Here is a 20,186-nt window from a genome sequence, read left to right on the forward strand (position 1 = left end):
AAGGACATTCTAGTGACCAGGCTCCAAAGTGCTGGTGATATACCCCTTTTATTCGTGACCCCTACTCTATAGACTGAGCACACAAAGCACTTACAAGTTCTGACAAAAGGAGCCAAGAACTCCTCTCACAAGCCCCGTGGATGGCACTACCCCCAGGCGCCTGCGGATCCCGAGTGGCACAGAAGCAAGAAGGCTAAGACGGACTCCTCTGTTTATAGGGGCAGACCGCAGGCACTGTCAGCTCCTATCAGCCATCCACATTAGGCGAGCAGCGGTACCAGCAATGGAAACTCAGGCTGCCTACTTGAATGAGTTAGGATGTCATGCACAAGGAGACACAGTTCCTCCAATGGCTGAAAAGATCATCCATATCCCATGTCCTCTTAATGGGGAAAATAAGAAGCATATAAATGGCCCTGGAGATGGGCTGACAATTTGGGTCTTTAAGCTCCGACCTGTGGACATCTATGACTGGACCGGCAGGCACTGCTTGCTTCATTCCAAGGCACAATGATTGCTCTTAACAGAAACCAGAAATTGGATGGTAGTTGTGGAACAGTATAGCTGGGAAGAAATCTGAGGTAGGTTTTTTCTTTTTTTTTTTTTTTTTTAAGATTTTATTTATTCATGAGAGACAGAGAGAGAGAGAGAGAGAGAGAGAGAGAAAGAGAGGCAGAGACATAGGCAGAGGAAGCAGCAGCTCCATGCAGAGAGCTTGATGCAGGACTTGATCCCAGGACTTCAGGATCACACACTGAGCCAAAGGCAGATGCCCAACTGCTGAGCCACCCAAGCATCCTGAGGTTCTTAATTCTTACTTGGTGCTCGCATGTCTATAAAAAGATCTCTTTGGGATGCCTGGGTGGCTCAGTGGTTTAGAGCCTGCTTTCGGCCCAGAGTATGATCCTGGAGTCCTGGGATCAAGTCCCACATGGAGCCTGCTTCTCCCTCTGCCTGTGTCTCTGCCTCTCTCTCTCCGTGTCTCTCATGAATAAATAAATAAAAAATCTTAAAAATAAATAAATAAAAAGACCTCTTTAGGGTGGGAGTATGAAGGGCGTGTATGCACATGTATGTCTGTGCATATATTCCCCCCGCCCCCAGGACACAATGGTGGTAAAAACAGAAAAAGATCGATCAGGGTGGTTGTTGGACCATCCTTTGGAGTCTTATTGCCCCAGGTCAAATTCTGGTTGTGCCATCTACTAGCTCAAAAGAAAAATTTGTTTTACTTCTCTACCTCAGTTTCTTAGTAAAGTAAGTGCATTTTATCCAGAGAGATGATGTTATGGTATGGCACAGTGAGGTATTTAGAACAATGACTGGTAGATAGTATGGGCTCACTAAATATTATCTATTGTCAGTATTTAATTGCTAATGGTACATGCCCACTAGAATATGAAAGTCGGAGGGAAGTCTAGCAGATATTTTTTCTATTGCTGTTATGAATTGACTTCCTCTGGCAGATTACCATGGAGGGAGAAAGGAGAACTCCTCATTGTTCTCATGACCTTTATCACACTCCCCATTTCCTGGGCCCACAGGGGTGTTTGCAGTACAGTATGAACGGGCAATTCCTTTACAACCTACAAAGCCATTAAAGTGACATAAGAAGGAGCAATTCTTTGAAGGAGGGAACGCTTGTAACATTCATCCCTAAGAGTTACAACATTCCATAGTTTCTATGGTGACTGAAAGCCCTAAACAAAATTCCTGTCTTTGACTCGGCCTCCTACAAAGTTGTCTGAACATCAGTATGTCTCAATGAAACACGGTCCATCCTGATGCTTACGTAAAACCAGATCACCTGAATGCATCTTACATACCCACATGTGAGAACAGTGCCTTGAGACTATTGGGCAAACGGTCTATACTCCTCGCAGGGACTCTAAGTTTTACCTTTGCATAACAATGAACGTATTGACCATGTATTCTTCTTCATTTTTTGTTTTCTGCAGCTCTTCAGCCAAAATGTCACTCATAGTGCACTGGAGAAGGTAGGGCACCTCCACATTACGGTCTCCATCAAACACCCCATAGAGGGCCTCCCGGTTGTCGCAGAAGTTGTTCACCGACAGGGCTGCAACGCACAACCTGCAGAGCAAGAGTGATGCGTGCTAAGTCTACTCATCTTTTCTTGCCCACCCAGCGCTATTAACAGTCTTATCTCTTTCTTCATGACCTCAGATGGGTTAAAAATAAACCTAAGGTAAACCAACCCCAGCTAATTTATTTCATAAATCAAAGAACAGTGATTAGCACTGATACTTCATGATGCCCGCCACCTCCACCACCCTATCTTCTGATTTTATTTTTATTTATTTATTTATTTTTTTTTTAATTTTTATTTATTTATGATAGTCACAGAGAGAGAGAGAGAGAGAGAGGCAGAGACACAGGCAGAGGGAGAAGCAGGCTCCATGCACTGGGAGCCCGATGTGGGATTCGATCCTGGGTCTCCAGGATCGCGCCCTAGGCCAAAGGCAGGCGCCAAACTGCTGCGCCACCCAGGGATCCCTGATTTTATTTTTAAATGGCAGTGAAAGAAAGAGTACAGGAGGTATGGGAAAGAATACAAGATTCTGAATCCACATGTCCATATTCATTCATAAAATATTTAGTAAGGAGACCTCATTGGGCAAAAATGGAGTTAAAGCTAAAATGCTGGGATCTTTTGTATGTTTTCATTTTTTTCCAAACAACCTAAAAAGGCAGGAAAAAACAAAACCCAAACCTATGGAACAGTATTCAGACACTGGCTGATAAGAAGTACAGGTCAGAGAGCAAGCATGAAGCCTGCCCAGCTGATTGCCTGGAGAAAGTTTCTGGGCTGCAGGCAGAGTACAAGAGGTGGGATAGCTGCCTACACCAGAGTCCCTGCACACCAAGCTCTACAGAACCATGTTGTTTCCAAGTAACTTAACTCTGTCCCATAGAATCTCCAAAATTAAACACAGAGGGGAAAGATGACTGGCAGAAAAATCAGAGGCCAGGGCATTAGTGAGTGCTGGGGTAACCTCAAGCAGCCAAATATCCAGGGAACTGGAGTCTTCAAAAGAGAAGTGAGACAGGAAAAACCTCTGAAGAGAATGGTTGAAAAGATTTTAAATTGGAAGAAAACTATAAACCTAATAGATATAAAAAGCTCAACAAATAGTAAGAAAAAGAAAATGGGAAAAAAAGGAACAATTTCTTAATATTGGGAATAAAGGCGGGGGAAGTAGGATAGAGAAGAACATAACCTAAGGAGGAACAAAGCCACGAATGACAGAAGACTTGCAGAAACCATGCAGAAGACAGTGGAGCAACATTTTTTTTAAAGTACTGATAGTGGGGGAGGGGGGGGCGGTGGAGACAAACAAACCCGAAACTGTCAACCTGGCTTTCTAAGTCAGTGAAAATTGCTTTCAAAAGTTAAGGTGCAATGAAGACATTTTGAGACTCAATTTACTACCAAAAGATGAGCAGTATAAGAAATATAAAAGGAATACATGAAGCAGAAGAAAATACCAGATGGAAATCTGAATCTACATAAAAGAATGAAGTGTACAAGAAATGACAAATAGATGAGTACATATAAAACTCTTATTTTAAAAGTCATTTTACAATAGTGGTTCTCAATGGGGGCAATTTTACCCCCAGGACACATTTCTGATGGTCCCAGTTCTATTGATATTTAGTGGGTAGAGGTCAGGGATGCTGCCAAACATCCTACAATGCACAGAACAGTCCCCTTCCTGTCCAATGATATTACCTGGTTCAAAATGTCAATAAGTACTGAACTTGAGAAACACTGCTTTAGAAAATGCCTATTTAAAGTAAAAATTATAACCATGTATTTTGGAATTTATAACAGAAGTAAAATATGACAATAGCACAAAGACCAGGGGAGGGGAAATGGGAGATACATATTGTATCTTACATTGTATCTTACACAAGGTTCTTACATTGTGAAATGATAGCCTAATTACAGTTTATCTCCAAATAATAAGTTAAACGTTATGCCTTTTGTTTAGTGTGTATAGTATAACTAATAAGAATGAATAAAGGAGATAAAATGGAATCGTAAATCCAAAAAAAGAAAAAGAGAAAAGAAATGGAAAACAGATGAGACAAATAGAAAAGAGTTGGCAGATTTAAACCTTAGCATATTAATTTCATTAAATATACAGGTGGTCCAAATACTGCCCCAAAAGACAAGTCAGATTGGATTAAAAACAAAACAAAACAAAAAAACCCAAAAAACTCCCAAAATATCTAATATATGCTGCCCATAATAAATCTACTTTAAATATAAAAGGACAAATAGGTTAAAAGTAAAAGGATAAAAGATATACTATGTTTATACTAATCAAAAGAAAGCCAAAGTTGCATTAATATCAAAGTATATTACAGAACAAAGAATATTACAGTCATTTCATAATGAACTGATCCTTTTCATCACAAAGCTACAATGTATTAGGTGTTTATGCAATTAAGACAACTTGAAATACATAAGGCAAAACTGATAAAACTAGGAGAAACCAACCCATAATTATAGGCTCTCAGCCACTGACCGAACAAGTAGATAATCAGTAAGGATATTCAAGACACAACAACATTATGGATCAAGTTGATCTAATTGACACCTTACCGCAACAACAGAATACTCATTTTCCCCAAATGCAGAGAATATTTACTGAGACAGACCATAATCTAGGCCAAAATAAGTCTCAATAAATGTAAAGGATTCAAGTCATTCAAAGTACATTCTCTATTTTGGAAAAATCTGCTTAGAAGGCAATTTATAGCTCTATATGCTGATATTAGAATATTAATCTTCTAAGCTCAAATCAGTGACCTAAGCTTCTATGTTAAGAAACTAGAAAAGAGCAGAATAAACTGAAAGCAAGCAGAAATCAATGAACTAGAAAACAAATATAATAGAGAAAAACCAACAGACCAAAAGCTGGTTCTTTGAGAATATTAATAAAATCTATAAACCTCAAACCAAACTGATCAGTATAAAAAGACAAATTACCAATATCAGGAAGAACAGGAGAGCCATTACTATAGATCCTACAGATTTTAAAGGATAATATTATGAACAAGTTTGTCAATAAATTTGAAAACTAGGTGAAAGGGATAAATTCCTTGAAAGACCTAGATTACCAAAATTTATTCTAGAAGAGAGAGAATCCTATAGCAGAGAAATAGAATGTGTAGTTAGAAGCCAAAGAAAACTCCAGGCCAACATGGCTTTTATTGGTAAATTCTCCAAATATTTAAGGAAGAAATATCAATTCTGTACAAACTCTTCAAGAAACCTGAAGAAGAAGAAATACTCTTCAACTCATTTTATGAGGCCAGTGTTACCCTGATACCAAAACCAAAGACAATCACAAGGAAACTACAGGCTAATATCCATCATGAATGTGGACATGAGCAACAAATTATCAGCATATTGAATCCAGCAGCATATGAAAGGATAATATATCATGACCAAGTGGAATTTATCCTGGGAATGCAAAGCTGATTCAACATTCAAAAATCAATGTAATTTACCTATCAACAGACTAAGGAAGAAAACATGATCATCTTAATTGAATGCAGAAAAAGTCTATGATAGAAACTCTTAGCGAACTATGAATATAAGGGTATTTTTTTTTTAAAGATTTTATTTGAGAGAGACAGAGATAGTGAGAGCTAGCACAAGCAAGGAAGAAAGGGAAAAGTAGGGAGCCCGACCTAGGACTTGATCCCAGGACCTTGGGATCATGACTTGAGCCAAAGGCAAATGCTTCACTGACTGAGCCACCCAGGCATCCGGAAAGGGAATTTTCTTAACTTGATAAAGGGTGCCTACAAAAATACCTTCAGTTTTTAACGTGAGAGAATATATTCTCACCAAAGAAGATATATGGATGGATGATAAATGAATGCATGTGAAGATGATTAGCATCATTAGTCATTATAAAAGGCAAAATTAAATCACAATGAGCTATCACTATTAGAATAGCCAAAACTGCTACAACCACCTTATTATAACAGGAAACACTGGTGAGGATATGCAACTAGAATTCTCACACATTATGGCTGGGAATGCAAAACTGGAAATGAATTTGGCAGCCTTATGAAACTTAATATATAATCCTATGGGGTAAATACCTATGAGTAGAAAACACATGTTCACACAAACACTTGTACAGTGACTCTTGATAACATTCATATTTGTATTTGCTAAAAATTTGAGACATTCTAAATAGATTTCAAATGGTGAATGGATAAACAATACATTCATGCAATGGAACACTTAGCAATAAAAAGGAACATGTGACATCACAGATGAATGTAAAATGCATTATGCTAAATGAAACAAGGTAGACTGAGGGGGCTGTATTCTATATAATTCCATGAATCTGACATCCTAGATGAGGCAAAACCAAGGCAACAAAAAGGTCAAGAGTGGCCAAGGGCTGAGGTCAGGAGGTGAACTGACACAGAAGGGGCACAGAAGTCTGGGGAGTGATGGAACTGCTCTATAACTTGACTGCAGTGGTGGTTATACAATGACATTCCTCATCAAAACCTGTAGTGCTGTACTCCTAACAGGGTGAATATTACTGAATATACATAACTTCTAATTCTTTATATATTAATAAAAACAAGCATCTGATCTACATCATGGTTAGACCGAGTTTTATACCTGAAAAAATAATCCTAGCTCTTGAGGAGCTTAACAATAGCTCACACTTACTTTCTATATAGCACATCTTGTTCTAAGTACTTCACATATGTGGGACTCAGGATCCTTACAACAACTCTGAGGACAGGCATTGGTTTTAGTACCATTTTACAGTTGAGGAAATTTAGCCAAAGTGAGGTAGAGTAACTGCCTAAGGTCACATAGCAAATAAGTAAGAAGCCCAGATTCAAAGCCTGGCTCTTATCTCAATACCTTGAAATCCTTGCCTCTATTAAAAAAAAAAAAAAAAAGTTATCCTAATTATATGGCTATTTGTAGCAAAGTAAAATTTAATAATCCTAGGTCTATCTTCCTTCTGTACATTCCCTGTGCTAGTCAGAATGAGGGGACGCATTAAAAAAAAAAAACACTTTAAAATATACAGTAGTGATTCTTTTCTGTTAAAGCTTCCTGTTTTTTAGTCTGAGAAAGAAATCTAAATTATCCAGTTTCAGGTTCCTGCTTAGGTTTCCCCAAAGGATCTGAAATGATCTGAGAGGCAACACTGCAACCCTTGGGGAGGGAGAAAAGAAAACAGACATCTGAGCCTGGGAGGCAGAACGACCCCTCTCCTTATAAGATGGCAAGTCTCATGCTCCTTGTGTACATGACCACTTTAAAAGAAAAAAACCCAAAACACTTGAGACTTCTGGCAAAACCTAAGGGTAAAAAAAAGGCAAGGGGAAATAATGTGAGGACCAGGGTAACACAAACTTGAGGTGCTAATAACATTTTACTTTTAATCTAGATGGTACTTTGCAGATGTATTTGCTTTAGGACCATTCAGAGAGTTGCATGCTTATTTATGTAACTTTCTATACGAATGTTATACTTCAATATAACATTAAAGGAAAAAAAAGTGGAGGTGCCTAGGTGGCTCAATTGGTTAAGCATTTGGCTCTTGATTTTAGCTCAGATCATGATCTCTGGGCTATAGGACTGAGCCCCCTGTTGGGGGCTCCACATTGGGTGTGGTGCCTGCTTAAGATCTCTCTCCTCTGACCCTCCCCTACTCTGCTCTCCCACATTCATTCATTCTCTCTCTCAAAAAAAAAAAAAAAAAAGTAATGGTCAAAGAGAGAATTATACAGTAAAAACAGGTCTAATTGGTCCCCGGCTTCATTAATATGTTGGAGTAGATAATAAATTTTAATATCCAGAGATGTTTAAAAACCAATCTTGGGTTTTGTTTCACAGTAGTATCCTGGAATTAGCAGTTTCACATACTGGTGGTTATAAGCAAGACCTACGTCTTTTTAAAAAAATTTTTTTAGACTTTTAAGATTTAAATTTAACATACAATGTATTATTGGTTTCAGAGGTAGAGGTGATTTATCAGTCTTATATAACACCCAGGGCTCATTATATCACGTGTTTTCCTTAATGCCCGTCACCCAGTTACCCCATCCTCCCACCCCCTTCTCCTCCAGCAACCCTCAGTTTGTTTCCTATGATTAAAAGTCTTATGGTTTGTCTCCCTCTCTGATTTTGTCTTGTTTTTTTCCTCTCTTCCCCTATAACAATCATCATATGATCTCATTCATGTGCGGAATTTAAGAAATAAAATAGAGGATCATAGGGAAGAGAAGACCTAGGTCTTTTAACAATATCTCCAGAAAGGAACTCTTGAGTGCTCCAAAGAATGTACAAATGTCTCCCCAAAAATACAATGATAAAGAAAGAAAAAAAAATACAATGATAACATTGCGCAAAGTACACAGGACTCATGCAAGAACCAGAGCCCAGGCACAACTGGTTATTCTGCCTTTATTGGGCAAAGGGAGCAGAGGTGTTGAAATGGGGGCTACCTCTTCTCTAGACAGCACAATGCCAAATCACACCCTTAGGGAAAGAAGGATCAATGTGTCAGATCCAGAACTTAAGTTGATTCTGTTTTCTGCTCAAAAAAAGAAAAAAGAAAAAAAAAGCAGCATGGCAACCACAATTCCACTTTTCATTTTCCACAAAAGATACTCAGCTAGTCAGTGGTTCCCATTCCTAGAGGCCCATTAAAATCACCTGTGGGAGATTTTAAAACATTCTGAAAAACTGGGCCCAGGCTGAAGATTTTAGGTTCCTCACCTGACTGATTCTAATGTGCACCCAGGGTATTACTGAATCATCTTCCACTTTTTGTTCTTTCCCTATTGTCAAAACTTCAGGTTGCGATACCTTAATTATGACTATTCTAATTTATAGGCTTCTTTCCTTTTCTGGTACTAATTATTAGCACCTCTAAAAAGCAAGCCCGAGGAGCTTGATTACAAAGGCCCTATGAAAGGGAAGAAAAAGAAATTGAGATGGACAAGTCCTGGCAGCAAGACAAGCAGTTGACATCTCAGGGAATGAAATATGAAACTCCTGCCAACCTAATTTATTTTTTAAAGATTCATTTATTTTAGGGGCCTGGGTGGCTCAGTTTGGTTAAGCATCAGCCTTTGGCTCAGGTCATGGTCTCAGGGTCCTGGGATTGAGCCCCACATCTGGCTCCCTGCTCTGTGGGGAACCTGCTTCTCCCTCTCCCTCTCTGTCAAATAAATGAATTTTTTAAAAAAAGATTTAGAAAGTGCACATGAAAGTGAGTGTGTGAGCTGGCGAGCGGTGGTGGGGGAGGCAGAAAGAGAGAAATCTATCAGCAGACTCCCTGCTGAACGCAGAGTCCCACTTTGTGGGGCTCAATCCCAGGACTCTGAGATCATGACCCAAGATAAAGTCAGGAGCCGGCCGCTTAACCAACTGAGCCACCCAGGTGTCCCTGCCAAGCTAATTTAGATGGTAAGAAACTATTCCATAGAACTAACAAATCAGTAATGGAAGTGATTGAATATGGACAATCAAGGCTACTTCTCTTTTAATACTATCCCATTTTACTTGGTAAATAGGCTTCAGAGAAAGATAGACTTTTCCAAAGGGCAGGGATGCATTTCCATACTCAGGCTTTCTCTAAACACTGGAGTCTCACAGAGACTCAATGTGTCAGTTATACTGTATCCTAGCAACATCTCTCACAGAGAAGAGTATGTGATGCCAAGCAGAGCTTAGCTTACTGTTCAAATGTAAGGCATGAGGTGGCCTCACTTTGGGGAATCCTGCTCAGATCAGTGTGACACGAGGAAAGTGTGTGCTAGCACTGAGTATCTTCCCCACTAAAGAAGGGAGGTGGGCTGGAGGCGCTTCTCATTCCAAAGTTTCACCCACTTGTTTTTCACCCCTGAGGCTTCAGTGTAGCCATGGCTCCATACAGCTGGGGCTCCAGATGCATCTCCTGTTGAAGGTTGATCAATCTTGAAACAGCGGATATTACTAACAAGAGAAAAGGAAGGGACGGGAATCATTAAAGTCAAATACGTGTGAATTGCTACCTTTATTTGAGAAATGAAAAACACCTGCTAAGCGCTCTGTACTTACCATTTGTGTTTAATGTGTTTAAAATATTAGTCTAAACTAGCTACTCAACAAAGTGAAAACAAAGGGGCAGATACAGAGAGAGCATGAAAATTAGTTTCTTATCAGCATCCCAGGGTGGTTGAGACCTTTACACATGGCACTTAGATGGCTGCTGTCTCCTGGGAAAGAAAAGGACAGCTCTCAACCCTGGTATGAGAAAATATTATGTTGGGTATATTCTTACAACGTGAATACCCAGATTTGAAAAAGTACAAAATCTAAGCCACAGTAATGTATTTGAATGATGTGAGAGAATTCTGCAACACTCATTCTCAAATCCAATTTCTGCCCATATCATCCCTTCAAATATTTCACAAATACTGAGGATTTGCCATCCCCGAAGTTTCCAATTCTTTCTTCAAACTTGCACAGCCATTTGTGCTAAGACTAATATAAAATTACGAAATAAGGGGTATTTCATAAATCACACATCAACTATGTGAATTTAAACTGGGAGACAAGTCATCTCACCTCGGTGTCACACGTCAGAACTGGTCCAACAGGACCCAAGACAAATACCGAAAATGTAAACTCTTGAATGTGGTTTATTAAAAACCACCCTACTAGAGAGTATTCAGTGCCCCCAAACAGGAAGTCATACAGATGTGAAACAGTTTTTTAAAAATGCTGGCTACCACATGGTGAAATAAATCCTACTTATTTATAAATTGCCACTAGTTTTTTTTCCTCTGTTACTTAAACAAGAGAAAAAAACCTATATATAATCTCTTAACACAAACACTTTTGTCATGACCCCAAGAATTTAAGTTAACTCCAAAATATAACAAACACTGAATACCCTTCAACTCTAAGAAATAAATCAGTATCTCATTGTATTCACTGATTCTAGAAATAGCTGGTTGCAATTTCTTTAAAATTTAAAAATATTCCATGAAAAGAAGTTTCTACTCTCAATTACCAGCAAACATTCACTCTTCCCTTTATCCTAAACTGAAAAAGTGCCAATAGAAAATCCAGAAATAAAACTAATACCTTATTTTATAGTAGAGCTATATATCCTCTATTCAAATTTTTCAATCCCAACAATAAAAGAGAGCCATTTAAAAAGGAGTCTGCCATTATCTGCTATTCATAGAACCTGGAACCAAATTTCATCCATGCACAATGGCAAGCAAACGTGATAGTTTCTTAAGGCCTACCTAAGGTTCTCGCTACATCTCTGCTACCTTTCTGAATTCCAGAGAAAAACTGAGGGCTCATTTCTAAAGACATGAGGTTGATCAATCTTGAAACAGCGGATATTACTTTTATTCTTTTTATGGAACACAGAAACTTCAAAGAAATAATTCCATCCTAGCATGAAATTAGTGAAAAAAAAAATAATCCTTAAACTCCCCCCAATCCTTTGTAGTGAAGTGTGTGTGTGTGTGTGTGTGTGTGTGGGGGGGTGTTCTCACTCTCTGCCCAGCAGAACATAATGTGGCTGAGCAGCTGTCCGAAATGACCTGAATGTTGACTCTTGTACATCTTTAAACGAGTCTGAGAGAACAGAGGAGCTGGAGCTCAATCACACAGAAGAGCCACCATATGCACTCACCCTGACTGATGTCGAATAAACAGGCCAACCCTTGAAAAGCACAAGAAATACATTAGGTATGGAAGCTCTCCCAAGTTATTAAGAAGCCATAGCCCTCTCTCTGTTAAACAGAAGGCAACAACAGTCTTACACAAAAGTCTTAAGACTTCATGTTACCTTTTTTAAATCTGAGAACACATGTGCTACTTTGTAGTAGCTGCTCCAGTCCAGTAGCATGTAACAGGCTCACCTCAGAGACTTTAACAGATTTTTCTAACACATATATAATAGTAGGGTAATTCTAGATATGTGGTTTTGCATCTTTTTTCTAATTACATCACAAACATTTCCCCATATCATTTTATATCCATCCTAAATATAATAGATATATCTTGATAACTACTTCCGTACCTAAAATGAGCTCTTTTCTGATTATTTTTTAGAATACATTTTGCCACAGAAAACCCTGGTCTAAGTATGTGAATATTTTTTAAAGCTTGATACACAGAGTCAATAGCTTTTAAGAAAAGTTGTGTCAATTTACAGTACTCCAGAAGCACCAATTTGAGGGGCGGCGGGAAATGTTATTTAAATATTTAATATTTCCTTGATATCCTGAGGTTGAACATCATGTTTTCATGTAACTCTCTGTACCTCTTTTGTTAAAGGTTAACGTTCTTTGCTTGTTTGAGGACTTTTCTTATAAGAACATTTTCTATTGAAAACATGAATGCTTTTATTTTTCCTATTTTTTGCCAGTGTTTCTTCTTAGTTTTAGGTTTACTCTTGATCACTTCTGGAAAGATATTTCAAACTTTAATGTATAAAAAGTATTTTTAAATATTTATAATGTAAATATCAAAACCAATTTTTATATATTGATTTCTCCTCTTGTGATCTCTGTCTTCCTACCACCCCCCACCCACCTTTTTTTGGCCTAAAAAGTCATACATTCATAGGATTTCTTCTTCCTTTTAGAAATTATTTCATTTTATAGAGTTAACTCTTTAACTTAGCTAGAATTTAATTTGGTGTATAATACAAGTTCAACTTTTTTCTCCAAACAGCTATTTCCATTTAACTAATTTTGATATAATTATTTTAACATAAAATTTCATCTTTTTGTAAAAATCCTCAAAAGTAACCTGTATAAATGCAATATATATGTTGATAATCCATTCACTCTTAGTTCTGAGAAGTCTCTTTAGCAAGTATCTAGGCCATTCTTCTCATCACACAGATGAGAAAACTAAGGTCTATACAGACTCGGTTGGGCCAAGGCTTCACACATTGATAAACAGTGGAGAGTGCCTGGGTCCCATGTGGCTTTCCTACAATACTCTACTTCAGCAGTATTCTTCAATTATATATTGAAATCAATTAAAAAAAAAAAAAAGAAATCAATTAAATACCTAAAATGAACAGGCACTAATTAGGCCCATTCTATCCAGGAATCACCTTGAGTGATGTTCAAATTTTGGCTTGCACTAAAAGCCTAGGATAATATTAATAGATCATTGACGCTGCTTACTCTTTTTTTAAAATTCTACTCCTTTTCAGTTTTTTTCTAAGATAATGGAATATAACTTTTAGCAGTAGATAGTACAAGTTTAAGCATAAATGGCATACATAATGATTACTGTGTCAATGTCCAAGACTTAAACATACCATACAAATTTCTTCGTAAACTTCTTCACATTTAACATCATATGTAGAGATCTTTAGAGTTGTAATATAACTCTACGTTGTTGTTTTTAATGGCTATATTCAGTTGTGAAGCTTAATTCTGCTGATAGACTATTAAGAGTTCTGTGATGAAAATTTCTCAAAGACATCTTCTCTAACGAAATTTCCTTTAATATTTTACACAGTGAACTTCAACTGTAATTCTCTATGGACATCAAGATGAGACTGTATCAAAGAATCCTTTCCCCAAACAAGGAGGTAACTTAGCAGGATCTAAATACCCCACACTCCCACTTTTAAATAATCTGGATTTTAGTTCCACATTGTACATTTTCCCCACATGATGCATGTCTTCCAAAATCCTTTCATAACACACCATGTTATTGGTGACTGAGATGTAAGTTTATGTCGTGGCGCATCACTGCTCCCCTGTTTTTCTCTCCCCTTTCTTCTTTGCAGGCATTATTCTTGTTCCCTTTTTGGCTGGATACTTCCTCAAAAACTTTCTGAAAGGACACTTAGGTATTCAACTATTTGAGAGTGTTTCTGGCCCTCCATCGTGGTGAACGATATAGACTCACGAGTCACCTCAAACATGATCGATACAGCTAATAGGTCATATTCTGCTCAGTTTTCACGCTGTGTCTGTGATCACTGATGGGGCTGCAGTGCATCACTAAATACTTACTTCAGCAGTTCCAGGGTCTTGTGATCGAGGGCAAGTCGGGGGTTTCCAGTCAGGTCTAGTTCTTGAAGTTTTGGAGGCAGGTTTTCGGGTAAAGTGACTTCACTTAGCTCATTACAGCTCAGGTCCACGCACTGAAGGAACCAGGGGAAGCAGGAAGTGAGGGCCTGGAGAAGCGAGTGGTTCTACACTCCCACCCCTGCCCTGAGAATCAGTCTTACCATTCACTATTCGATACTGGCCAAATGCAGAAAAATAGGTTGTCTGCTGCCCTCCCATAAACACTTAAAACAGATCTTGCTGAATGCAGCTAAAATGTTTACTTTCTTTGATGAACACAGAAAATCTGTGTTCTTTATTCTCCCATCTACATTTAAAAATAAGCATTAAAAAAATAAGCATTAACTGAAAATCCTAAGCATAGTTTTTCTTATTGCTCACAAAATCTCTGCACCTGTTATAGCCATAAGGGTTACAATTACAACATCAAAATGGAAGTGAAGGATTTTCTTAAGCCAAAAAACTCGTGAAATGAGGAAAGGCCAGGAGACATCCAAAATGAGAAGATACTTCAAAAGAAGCTAAATAAGAAATTGGTAAAAAGACTAGCTGGTGGGCATGCCTGCCATATGCATGAGGCAAATATGGATCCTAAACTCCAGGCATCCAATACCTGGACTCCCCAACAGTTCCTGCCTAATCTCATTTGGAAAACAACCACAAAAAGGGTCAGCATATTGATCACAACAAAATTATGTGTTATCTGTGAATGGGAATAATGCCTCCTTTCTCTCAAAACCTATGTAAGGCTTAAATGAGGTAAGCCCTAGAATGAGGTGCTGCATTTGTGTTATGAGAGCAGGGAACCACGGTAGAAGGCAGCTCCCCATGTACAAGAGAGAACAAGAGTGACTGGCAATTTTTCTGGATAAAAGAATATGCAACCCACAATTTGGCAGAATGGGTTGGAGCATTCAACTCTCTGGCTTGGGATGGCACCTTATTATCATTTAAAAAAAATGCCTCAAGAGCCTATTAAAGTTCTTAAGATGGTTTGAAAGGCAAATTGTATCTAAGAATTTCAGAATCTTTAAAGTAGACAGAATCATCTTTACTTGGAAAGATTTTTAAGTCTATTATGGATTGGGGAGGGACAGAGACTGAATAAAATGAAAACCCGTATTTCTGGAGAAATATATTCTTAACTGACTTCAAAAATACAATGTTTCCACACTGTTTTATACCCTTGCTCCCAAACAGTAGCAATGATATAAAATTATGCTGTAATTTTAAGTAATTATTTTTTATTATGAGAGCATTATAAACACATTACCAAAAGCTGGACTAGCAGAAAAGCTTAGGAAACTTGCCTTAAATGTTGCAACCTAATACAACCAGTGTTATTATTCTGTATTCTTGTAGCCTTATTAATATAAACAAAAACTTAAAAAATAGGTACAATTTCATCACACTGCACTTAATCCATGTCTGTACTCCCATCACCTTTGATAACCTTAACACTCTAAGTAGTACATAAATTCACTTAACCTAAACATTAATTGGGGAAATTGTTATCTCCTTTTTGTTTTGTTATCCTACTTGTAAATAATGGTTGCATCAACAGTCAATTGGACTTTAATGAAACACTGATAATACTTATTAATGATGAGCTATTCCATCATCAGCACAGACAAGACAAATGGTATCCACACAATGTGTGGAGTAGTGGTGACACCCAAGTGTAAGGGCTGGCTGATGTGAGTAATTTAGAACACATAATTGACAAAACATATTCAGGTCAGAGCATGCACGACAAGGAAAGACTAGACCTTTTAGAACACTAAATTTTATGAAATTGATAAGCAATGTTTTTTAATGTTACCTAATGATTTAAACTTTCACAGTTCTGAAGATGTAAAATTGCTCATTCTTTAAATTGCAAAATCATAAAATGAGTTCAGCAGGGTATTTATTTATAAAGACAATGCCATTGATATCTTTATAAATAACCCTTTTAGAGGTGGCACCTGTCATCATCCCGAGCACTGGCCCCCCCTCCCCACCCCTTAATTTACTGCAACCAGTTCCCATATCCTGTCCAACTGCATCGCCTCTCCTGGGAGGTCTGGGACAGCATCCTGACATTGCTCTACTGTCACTTCCCTGTGACCCACTCCCCACTGCTGTCAGGGTGACTCTGATGTGCTTTATCCCATCTGATCACTCTGGCTTGTCTTTCAGTTGCTCCCTACCGCCTTCCAATCTGCCACCGGACTCCTCTGCATGTCAAATAAGGCCCTTCATCTCCACCTTTCACCACCTGCTTCCTCACGCTCTATATTCAGCTGTGTCAAAGTTAATTCCAGGTCTCGCAGGTGTCATGTTCTCACCTGTGCCTCTGTGCACATTACCCTCTGTGACAGGGACTCTCAGGCTTTCTTGCCTCTTACTTGGTAAAAATCTACTTTGTTCTTGTAGGTTTCAACTCCATGCCAATTCCACTAGGACCCCTGTTTCAAACTGATGCTTCTTGTTCAAAGTATCTGCTTATTTATTCCTTCCATTAGACCAGAATCCTGGAGAACAGACACCACCACTTCTCCAGAGTCCTGAGCACTGTGCATCACAAAGAGCAGATGCCCAACAAATACTTTTGTTCAAATGAGGAACCAATAAACAGCTAACTGCCTGGGAATTGGTAGACAATTATTTGTTGAATGAAGAAATGAAACAGTCATCCAAGAAGAGTCTCTAGTAATTCAGTCTCCTAGGATGGGAAGTGAGGTACATGTGCTTAGATTAAATTCAGTCTGGGCTAAGTCACACCACACTGCAACACTTTCTTTAGTGGCAAGCAAGAGAGAAATACTCTTTGATAGCTCTGCACATTGAAAGTTTGTTCATAAAAATTGCAGGATGCTGGTACCTGGCACTGACTTACTGGCATTAACATAAATAGTGAGTGCTCTATTTATACAAGTACTGTTTCCTATTCTTTTAACAGTTCCCAACGAATGTTTATTGGCTAAGTGATTATAATGGCTACCCCTGGGAAAATAGAAAATTGGGAGGTGAGACTGGAGAAAAACACAGTACTTGCATATTGTGTTGTTGAACATATGCTTCTCTATTGTTTAATACACTAAAACTTTCTTGAAAATATGTTGTTAAACGGAATGTTAAATTTGTCTACCACGTGACTAACAGAAAGTTACCTTTCTCTCTCTCAGGCCTATTCTAGGACATAGCTTACAAAAATTACTTGGCTATAACACAAAGTTCTGGTAAGAATACTCAAAATGGAATTATCCAAGCCTCGGAAAAAGTTAGATAACTCCTAGTTGGAGGAACTCATGACTTAGAGGAAAATTACTGCTAATACATCTAGTGAAGAGCACGGAAAAATAATCAGTGCATCTTAAAGAGAAAGAATTGATCTATCATTTAAGTATAATTATCACCAAAGCTCTAATATCTTTATTATAATGTTTTCCTCACAAAACATTACTAAAGGGCAGCAGCCTGGGTGGTTCAGCGGTTTAGTGCCTGCCTTCAGTGCAGGGCGTGATCCTGGAGACCTGGGATCGAGTCCCGTATTGGGCTCCCTGTGTGGAGCCTGCTTCCCCCTCTGCCTGTGTCTCTGCCCCGCCCCCCACCTTGTCTATCATGAATAAATAAATAAAATCTTTTTTTAAAAAAAGACACAAGCATATCAATTTCTCAAAAGATTTATGTATTAGAGAGAGAGAGAGAGAGAGAGAGAGAGAATGAGTGGAAAGGCAGAGGGAGGCAAAGAGAATCCCAAGCAGATTCTCCTGACATAGGGCTCGATCCCACGACCCTGAGGTCGGTACCTGAGCTGAAACCAATAGTCGGACACTCCACTGACTGAGCCTCCCAGGCGCCCTTGGCATATCAATTTTCCATAGCACTGTGTATTTTATTACCTGCCCAGTAACTGCCTGTGCCACCCTCAAATGACAACTTCACCTACTAGCTGAGTGACTCTGCAATGGCTTGCTTCATTCTTCAGACCACAGCTAGCCTGCCACCTCAGCCATGCTGCCCAACCACTCCAACAGGTGCAAAAGGGGGGCTCCCTATCACCTTCACACTCCTTTGCCCTCATGGGGCAAAAGCTTTTGCTGACGTAATTATTTTTGTAATTATTCAGACATGTATATTGTTTAAATTGCCCCACCTTTCATTAGGGAGTTGCAAAAGACCTTTAATTTTATATAAAGCCTCCTTCTCTGTTACAAAGACTGATTTTTCTCTGAACAGGTTCACTAATTTTTATTATGAATTCATTAAGAGGCAAATAAATCCAAGTATTCATCCAAAGGAACACTGATTTAGCACCTCTAACGTGGCAGACAATAAGCCAGACATCAGACATCAGGGATCTACAGAGATGGCATCACAGGCCCTACCCTGGGGGAATTCCCAGGCCAGAGCAGGAAATGGACAATACTACTTCCAGTTGTGCGAATCAGCAACATGTACAAGTGTGCATGGTTGTGACAGCGAAGGGCCCACTGCTAAGACCTCCAAGAAGGCTTTCCAGGACGGGATTTTTGTAAGGAATCAAAGTTAAAGGTAACGTTAGGAAATTTCCTAAATAATTATTCCTGACCCAGATTCTAGGACCATAATGATGACTGCTCCTCATTTCTGGTTTTCAGATATGCAATATAAATGCATCAATGACCTTATAAATCTATGAGGTCGGCTACTCTACCCAGCTGACACCAAAGTGGTCCCTGATCTGTCTTCATTTGCATTATCCTACTTTCCAAAAAATTAATCCCTTTCCTTTCATCTATTCTGACCCAGCCATTTCCCCATGTTCTTGGTGTTTTTATCACCACACTGGTTCTCTCTCTCTCATCTCACCTTAGAAACAGTAGCAAACAGTTTGATTCCAGGGGATAGTCAACTTCCTGTACCCACTGTTCTCAAGAGTGTGGCATATTAAAAATACTTCATACTTCATTTCCCAGTGAAAATAACACAGATCTTAGAGATGAGTTCACTCACCTTATCCAAGTAGTTTATTACTGCATAGCACAACATGAAAATATTCTGAAGAAAATTTGAAACATTTTAAAAAGATACTGTTCATCTAGTAATTAAAATCAAGATGCCACGAGAACATGTTAAATTTAAAAAAGAAGTTCCTGATATGGTGTTTAAACTACACATTTCATTTACTATATGTATCACCAGTTTATTTTACCTACTTAAACTACACTTCAAAAAAGGTTAGAAAAAGTCACTAATTGGAAGTCACTCAACCAAGAGCTTGGGGAACTGAATGCCATACTCATGATCACTTTTGCTATTTGGATTCATTAGCCATGAGTAGCCGAAATGTGGACCTCAGCCCAGGACCAGCCGAGCCAAATCTGGCTTATGTGGTGACTCTGGGATCATATCTTCTTCTTTAGCTCATTGAGAGCTGATTTATATCCAGAGGGAAGCCCGTCTACTTTAGGACCAGAATAGAATACAACCTGCTCAGGGCACACAGGACTAAAGGTAGAAGATTCATTTGAAAGTGAAGACAATAAAACTAAGGAACAAAAGTACTCTCACTTGGTCCACTTGGGCTCACTGGAAAACTCTGAAAATATACTTTTTCTTACTAACAACTTATATGATCTTCCTGCTCAAGTACAGAAAGTGATGCCTGATGATGAGATCTCACTAAGACGTACCAAAATGGAAAATGGCCAGATCTAAATTTTATCCGATTAGAAGGTGCATACACTCTCTGTTTTAGAGGTAGATGAATAATGGCTTAATTTTTCAAGTTACAAAAATATATTTTGGCACATGTATTTTAGTAGGGGAACTTATTTATACTTTTAAGTAATAACTGGCTTTGGAGCTTTGGTAACAAAGCTATGAATAAGCACTTTTCTTCAATGGCTTAAAAGATGAGACTGCTTGGAGAGAACAAGCTAGTTAAATATACCAGGGCCCATGCTTCTTTAAATCATGTTCCCTGTTCAGTTTTTATAATTGCAATGATCTAATACCTTTTATGAACTACTTTACAATTACTTCACTTTATTTCCAACAAGCAATATGAATATAATCTA

The 20,186-nt window shown here is 38.4% G+C and overlaps 1 protein-coding gene and 1 long non-coding RNA gene across 2 annotated transcripts in view; one reads left to right on the forward strand and one right to left on the reverse strand.

Moving 5' to 3' along the window:
• Nucleotides 1-20,186, reverse strand: part of PHLPP1 (PH domain and leucine rich repeat protein phosphatase 1) — a 207,076-nt gene that overhangs the window by 3,810 nt on the left and 183,080 nt on the right. Inside the window, 3 exon segments of the mRNA XM_025422101.3 lie at nucleotides 1,900-2,094; nucleotides 9,923-10,027; nucleotides 14,083-14,213. Of these exon segments, the coding sequence (XP_025277886.3) occupies nucleotides 1,900-2,094; nucleotides 9,923-10,027; nucleotides 14,083-14,213 (431 nt within the window).
• On the forward strand, nucleotides 746-16,792 carry LOC118352754 (uncharacterized). Its single transcript, XR_004810424.2, has 4 exons — nucleotides 746-1,832; nucleotides 1,959-2,209; nucleotides 13,580-13,652; nucleotides 16,558-16,792. It is a non-coding gene; the product is annotated as an uncharacterized LOC118352754 (long non-coding RNA).

This window comes from Canis lupus, chromosome 1 (genome assembly GCF_003254725.2).
Source record: "Canis lupus dingo isolate Sandy chromosome 1, ASM325472v2, whole genome shotgun sequence".
NCBI lineage: Eukaryota > Metazoa > Chordata > Mammalia > Carnivora > Canidae > Canis > Canis lupus.